General features: G+C 39.4%; 1 protein-coding gene across 1 annotated transcript; it reads right to left on the bottom strand.

The window, feature by feature from the left end:
* Window positions 1-3,014: 3,014 nt before the first annotated feature.
* On the bottom strand, window positions 3,015-4,932 carry DDX53 (DEAD-box helicase 53). Its single transcript, XM_055337982.1, is given in 2 exon segments — window positions 3,015-4,541; window positions 4,543-4,932. Coding segments are annotated over 2 exon segments (1,917 nt in total).
* Window positions 4,933-7,919: the final 2,987 nt, after the last annotated feature.

Genomic DNA, 7,919 nt, shown 5'->3' with positions numbered 1-7,919 from the left:
TAACAATTTTGCCACCTAGGAGGGACAAACCAAAAATGTCTCTAGACATTCCAAATGTCCCCAAGGGGGCAAGTCAACTCTGAGAATCACTGACATGAGTGATACCAAAGACAGAAAGGTCGGTGGAGGGTTTTATGTTGAACAGTGCAAAAGTAAGATATATCTTTCTTTGTTTTCACTCCCTTCTTGGTTTCTCCGCAGTTGAGTTTGAGGAGTGGTGTTTTGCTTAATCTATTGCAAGGTTTCTCAGCTATAGCACTACTGACATTTGGGCTACATGATTCTTTGTTTTGGGGAGTTGTCCTGTGCATTGTGGGATGTTTAGCAGTACCCCTGGTCTTGACCAAGGAGATGCTAATACACTGCCCCTGAGTTGTGACAACTAAATCTGTCTCTTAACATTGTCAAATTGGCTCTGATGGAGAACCACGGATGCAGATTATACCAAGAATAGGAAGGTTGTGGGGATTTTATTCTTCACAACCTGTAAGATCTCATTTATAAACCCTCTTTTCTCCTCTGAAGTCCTTTCTTCATTACTATGCAACTGGTTTTTGTGGTTTTGTTTATGGTTTTTCAGGGATTGTCCATCTCAGCGGCAATAAAATTTTGTGCCAAAAGATTCTGTGTTGTGTGGGGCTGTCCTGTAGATTTTCAGGTGTTCAGCAGTATACCTGACCTCTACCCACTAGCTGCCAGTAGCACCTTCCCACCTTCTCCAATTAAAAACCAATGCTATCTCCACGTATGGTTAAATGTCTACTGGAGGAGGGGCAAAAATGCCCCTGGTTAATATTGTCTTGTACATATTAACTGTATTAAAATGAAAAGAATGTAAATATTGGAATCAGGCGCATCTGGGTTAAAGTATCACTTAACTCCTTGTTAACCAGATTTAGTAAAGCAAGTTAGTTCCTCTGGCCCTGTTTCATTTTCTGAAAAATAGGGGTAAGATTTCCTTCTGAATGGGTTTTTTATAAAGATTATAGATTATTAGACAAAGCACCTTTTTATATTTTAGACACTCAAAAATGCTAACCATTTTTATCAAGAATTTTATCGAGATATTGAGCCTATATTAAGAGCCTGTAAGCCAGACTCAAACACCTATACCTATTTACCTCTTTATCTCACTTAATTTTACTGACTGTGGTCACAGCTGGGTATGCTAGGAAAAAAGATGGTTACATTAGTTTTTTACATTTGCCTGAGATTGTAAGGCTTGATAATATTCTTATAAACATTGAATTTTAAACTTTAGTGTCATTAGAAGGACCTCTTGCAATTTGAGAAGTTTCATATTGCTTCTAAATAAAGCATTCAAGACAGAATTAGAAATTAAGACTTCAACTAGAATTGGTTCCTCTGCCAAAAGTGTCATTTGGTCGAGTTTTTAATGTTTTTCCCAGTATATAAGATATATTTTACTTTCACATTAATTTTTTTCATTATGTGTATATGAAGTTTGGGCCTTTTCCAGACAGATCGAAAAATAAAATACAAGAAGAGAAAATAAAGACAATCTGTGAGTCACATTTCAAAAATCAATAAAAATGCAGTAAGTACTATTCTCATTAAAAAGGGTTTCATTGTTCAATTTGTTAAATGAGAATGTGATTTTCTTCTTACATTAGAAAATAAGGTGTTAAAAAACAGAAAAATAGAAAAGAGTGTTAGTAACAGCTGGGTTACACAATTTTTGGTTACAATATAGAATTTAATGGTGAAGGGGATCCTAAAATTTTCTAATATAACCATCCCAATTTCTTCTAATTTTATTTTTTTACCATCCCAATTTCTTAAAGAAAGTGAGGCCTACAGAAGATAAGTGACCTCCTCAGAATTTTTTTTCCTCCTCAGAATTTTTAACCAGTAATAAGTGATAGAGTTGGTATGAAGATCTGATTCCCAGTGAGTCAGACACCATGCTCAGCTAGTCACATCTATCTGAAAAAAATGGAATTGTGGAATGTTCTAGAAGGTTGACCATTTATTTTCAAATGAATTTTTTCAAACTAGGGAATGTTAATGGAGGTATTTTTAGGGATTGTTGTGGCACTGCTAGGGGAAAATAGAATATTTTGACTAGGATAAACTTGATGAAAGTTGTTTCAATTCAGTGTGACTTTTTATTTATTTATTTATTTTTAATTTTTTTTAATTATTTATTTATGATAGTCATACAGAGAGAGAGAGAGGCAGAGACAAGGCAGAGACATAGGCAGAGGGAGAAGCAGGCTCCATGCACCGGGAGCCCGACGTGGGATTTGATTCCGGGTCTCCAGGATCGCGCCCTGGGCCAAAGGCAGGCCCCAAATCACTGCACCACCCAGGGATCCCCTCAGTGTGACTTTTTAAAGCAAGAAAAGCACCATTGTTATTTGCTACCAATCTTTTAGAGACAACATAGATGGATATGGCAGGCTATAAAAGAAACTAGACTTTAACCCACAAATAAGGGGTGCTTGGGTGCCTCAGTCCGTTAAATGTCTGAATTTTGGTTTTGACTCAGGACATGACCTCAGGTTGTGAGATGGAGCCCAGCATTGGGTTTGCACTGGGCATGGAGCTTGCTTGAGATTCTCTCCCTCTCCCCTTTCCCTCTCTCCCCTCCCTATCTGCCTATCCCTCCCCCTCTGCCTTCCTCTCCCTGCCTCCCTTCTCCCCTCCCTTTCAGCCTTCCTCTACCCCTTTGCCTCCCCCTTCCTCTCAGTATCTGCTCCCCTCCCTCTCCTCCTTTCTGTTGCCACTTCACCTCCCTCCTCCCCCACCTTCCTCCCCTCCACTCATGCATTCTCTAAAAAAAAAAAACCACACATAACATTTAATTTTTTTTCAAACACTTTTGACTTCATTAGGGAACATACACAATATTGAAAGCTTTGTATTTAAAAATTGGTAAACGTCTTTAACCTGCTTTAAAGTGTTTCTAATACTTATGTATCATGAAAACTACGAATCTTTAATAGATCTTCAATCTTAGAGTAGTGTAGTAAAACTCTTCAGTGTTGGTATCAATAAAATTCCGTGCCTTTTCCATGCGATTTTGATTTTTTTCTTGTGTCCTTTTTTTGTTTATGCATTTTATATTGCTCAGCCATTGCTATAAGATCTTCTGGGACACTCTGATTTGCTCGTTTTAGAATCTTAATCAATTTGCTAGCGATTTTCCAATCATTTTGAGTTATGAGGGTAATTGATACACCCGTCTTTCCTGCTCTTCCAGTACGCCCAACTCTATGTACATATTCTTCAATATTGCATGGTAAGTCATAATTATATACATGTGTGACATCATTAACATCAAGACCTCTGGATGCTAAATCAGTAGCATTCAATATTTTCACTTTTCCAGTTTTAAAGTCCTCCAGAGCATACTCACGATCATACTGTTCTCTGTTACCATGCAGTGATTGCACTGGTATGCCCTGGATGCTTAAATCACTTGATAAGTCGTCAGCAACAAGTTTTCTGCTCACAAACACGATGACTTTGTCTTGGGGTGACAGGCTGTGTAGGAAATCTTGGATAAGAGATCGTTTTTCTTCTTCTGTGGTAACAATTACATTTTGCTTCACGGTATTAACAGCAGCTAGATCCAGAGTACCAACATACACCATCATAGGCTGTTTCAAATAAGATCCAGCAAGTTGACGAATGGTATCTGGCCAAGTTGCACTTGTCATAACAGTCTGCCGATCTGGGTGCACATCTAATAAGATCTTCATTATCTGGTGTTCAAACCCCAGATCTAGCATTTTATCTGCTTCATCTAAGACTAAGTATGTTATGCTTCGTAAGTTGACTAAGTTATTCATTTGCAGATCATTCAGTCGTCCAGGAGTTGCAATAATGATATCTATGCCTTTGGTAAGGTCTTGTATTTGTTGTTCTCTATTTCCGGCACCATATATACAAATACTTTTAAGACCTTTGTATGAATACTTAGAACATTCAGCATCTACCTGAAGAGCTAATTCTCTAGTGGGTGTAAGGACTAGCATGCCAGGTCCATTCCTTTCCTCTCTCGATACTGGTTGATTATTGAGATGAGTAAAGCCAGGCATTAAATAGGCCAAAGTTTTGCCTGTTCCAGTTTGGGCAACTCCAATAAGATCTATTCCTTGTAAAATAATTGGCCACGCCTGTGACTGAATTGGCACTGGCTTTTGAAAACCTGCTTTTTTAATGTTCCTCATAAGTTCAGGATAAGGTTGGAAAGCATCCTGAAAAGTACAGGTAGGATTTGGGATGGGGCGCTTTTTACCATCTTTCAGGTCGTCACACATTACATCAAAATTTTCCTTTCTCCAGAGGTTTACTTGAACTTTAGACAACGAGCTTGTGGCTTTAGCTTCTACGTAGAAGTTTTTCGTAATGGGTGGTAAATCTGCCCATTTTCTTTTTTCCCACCCTACAACTTCTGCCCTGATTTTATCCCAGTCTATCAGTGGCTGAACTTGTCTACCACCACTGCTCTCCGCAGGAAACTCCCTTGTGGCAGAGGGCTGAGGTGCGACACTTTCAACCCGGGACTCTGAACGAGCTGCGTTCTTGTTTCTCAACAAGGGCTTCTATAGCTGCTTTGGCCTTGGCTTTCATGTCCCTGGCGCCAAAAATTTTTACCTCTGCTTCAGAGTCACCTTTTATGATGTGTATCTTGGTGTTTGTCCTGGCCTGGATGTCTTTTATCTTTGCTCCACCACGACCAATCACCACACTGATCATATTGTTCCTTAATCTAAAGCAGAGAGGTGGTTCTCTGGTGCCTGAGGCCCTAAGGTCCACGTAGCCCGAGGGGCCGCTCCAGCCTTGGCCACTTCCGCCCTCACTTCCGCTGCTGCTGCTGCCGCCACCGCCCCCGCGCTCCTGGCAGACCCTGTGATCTCGCGGCTGAGGCTCTGCCTTTCTCTGCTCTGGGGCCCAGGCCATGGCTGAGGAGGGTAACGCGGGTGTTGGCCACTCGCCTACCTAGAGTGGGAAGATGTGGTGCGAAGGCTCTTCCTCTTCAGGCGCGAGACCAGCGGGGCGGGCCAGGGCGCTGGTGAGTAGCTGGGCCACCGTTTTGAAGGGTCTTGTTTTGTGCCATGGTGGCAGGGGCTTTATGGGCCTGACCAATCACAGGCCTTGATATTTGCATAAGGTAGGCAGACCCCTGTGACACAAAATTTAAAGTGACGCTGTGATGTGACGCACCGGTGATAATCTTGGTCACTCGGTTAGGTAGTGTTACCCAGGGTTTCCGCGCTGTAAAATTATCTCTCCCTTTCCATTACAGTACTAATAGATAATTATGATTATTCTATTCTTTGGAAGCAATTCGCTAAGACTAGCTAACCCTCAAAGGGTCACTTCCTATTTAAATTCAATTCTTTCTAACATTTTATAGAAACAGTAATGTTCTTTGTGGTACAATTTGGAAAACGCTGTTCTGGATGAATATTGATTATCGAATGACTTTTTCTTCATTCAGTTAAGACTTACCCTGAAGAAACACAAGCCCTCCACACTTTTTTATGAATTACACTAAGAGTTTGAAAGCATTCGCAGTGCCTTTTAGTTCGGGAACTATTAAAAAGGGAAATTCGTTGAGTCAAATGTGGCTTTTACTTAAGAGTATACAATATTTCCCTGTCTTTGTCTTCATCTTTACCTTGAATGATACTGTGTATCACAGAACCGCAGGATTCTAGAGGTGTTGGGTATGTTAGGGTCATTTGGGTTTTTTTCCTTCATTAAAGAGAGAATGAAGTTGAGGCACTGTTATCCTTAAGGCCTTGCCTAGGAGTCCTCAGCAAATCCTAGAGAGTGTAAATTGAGAACCATTACTTGACTTATAGACAGGGGCTGTCATTCCTTTACTGTAAAATGACTTGTTTTTGCTCCTGTTGTTTCATATGAGTGATACAGAGGAATAGAAGAAGCCATGATAATGAAGTGAAACAAAGAGTGGGGAGAAGGGTAGCCGTGCACAAAAGCAGTGTACTTTGTGGTGGAACTCACTGTAGTGAATTATTGGGAAAGGAGACTTGTGTAGGAATTATAGGTACTGAGAGATATTGTGCCTTCAGGGTCATTCCCTACCATTGGAGAAACTGATTGTCACCTAAATTAAGGGCCACCAGTGCGATACTCTTTGTTTCAGAAATCTCTGCAACAGTTTAATCTCCTTTCTGAAATGTTCCCATTAGATAATTACCCTGTAGGTTTTCTAAAAATAAAAACAAAACAAAAAACCAGAATACAAAAGTGTAAAGTCGTCAATTGGATGGATTCTAGGGGAGCAGCGGGCTCAGAGGTTCTTATAGAACAGAGGGAGGCAAAAAAGGAAGGGTTGGAGTTTCTGATAAAGTATATCTAAAGAAAGGTAATGAGAGTGTACTTAAGACATTCTTCACCATTTTGCGTAGGGTGTTCTCTAATACTTGATAGGTAACAATAAAAGAGTGAAATATTACAGGCAGTGAAGTGAGGTAATTTTAGATCACTTTAATTTCCACAGAATTTTCCTGTAGATGAATTAATGTTGATGTCCTAAAGCATTCTTGTAGGTGACATTTCCTTAGAAACGATCTTGATAGTATTTTAATTTTCCTTGGTAATCTAAAGTAACCTAGTCTTGTGGAATTCCAGTCGGCATGGATAATTATAATAATTATAGTTGATTTTACATATGTACAGTACTTTATAGTTTATAAATACCTGTAGAAATGGTCTCCTTGGATGCTAAGTATCTGGCCATTATTCTGTTCTGCAGGTACAATATATTATGGCAAAGGCTGCCATCATCATTGCATACATTGGTGTATTTATTTTGTGCTCAGAACCATATTCCATTATGTAGAGCCTAAAGAAGTGGCAGCAGTATGTGGTAGTGGTCAAGAACACAAGAGTCTAAATAACTGGATTCTGCTCTAAGTTCTATCATTTACTAGCTGTGAGTCCTTGAGCAAGTTCTGAGTTTCTTATGCTTTGGCTCTGCTACCTGTGGAATGACACAGTAATACTTATATACACAGAGACACACACAGTTACACTCCTTAGTTCATAGTAGGAGTCTCCAAATCTCAATAAACCATGTTACAGAAACAGTAGGTGTGTAGAGACAATTAGGGAAGTTCCTGAATGCCTGTCCAAGAATTCTCCTGATAGAATTTTCTCTGTCCACATCAAAATGAAAATAAGAGTAATAAAAATTTGCTCATAAATCTAAATTAATTCATTTAAATTTTTAAATTCTAACAGCATATCCTCCTTTTTTGTAAAATATGCTTTAGAAAGTGAAATGAGGATCATAAATGATTTTTAAAGATCTCTACTATGGCAAAAAAAGGTAAAACTAATGCCAGTAGCTAGATTTGGCTTTGAAATGTTACTTGTATTGAAACCCAAGAAATTGTAAGCACTCAACTAGGACATTAGCAAATAAACATAATTCAGAATGCTATTAGGTATTAATCATGATGGCAGGCCAAAAGGCCTCGGAGGCTGGAAAGTTGAAGCAAGGCTCTTTAAGGGATGTAGGTCTGTTCTATCACTAGGAGGTGTGAATTTCCAGATAGGAGGATATTAAAGTTTTAGGGGAAGAAACAAATGTGGCTTTGGGGAAGGGGTGAGGGCAGCCTGGAGGACTAGGACAGAAGATTTAGGTTAAGGAGAAAGGGGAAATGGAGAAAAATAGTTTGGGTCAGAGAAGTTGGAAAAGAGAACTTTCCAGAATCGAAAAGACAATCAAAGATGTTTCAAATTACTATGGTTAAAAAAAAATAGGAGGGGGAAGGAGTGAATCTAGAGTGAAGGAGTTCTTTGACACTGTCAGTATTAATTAGGGAAGCAGGGCCATATGGGGAAAGCAGGATGCAATGAAGCAACGAATAGGGGCTGTGTCTGTGATATTTTAAGTATATTGAACTGAGATA

This window comes from Nyctereutes procyonoides, unplaced genomic scaffold (assembly GCF_905146905.1).
Source record: "Nyctereutes procyonoides isolate TBG_1078 unplaced genomic scaffold, NYPRO_anot_genome, whole genome shotgun sequence".
In the NCBI taxonomy this organism is placed as follows: domain Eukaryota; kingdom Metazoa; phylum Chordata; class Mammalia; order Carnivora; family Canidae; genus Nyctereutes; species Nyctereutes procyonoides.
The sequence above is the reverse complement of the archived record's forward strand: the minus strand, read 5'-3'. Positions and strand labels throughout refer to the sequence as shown.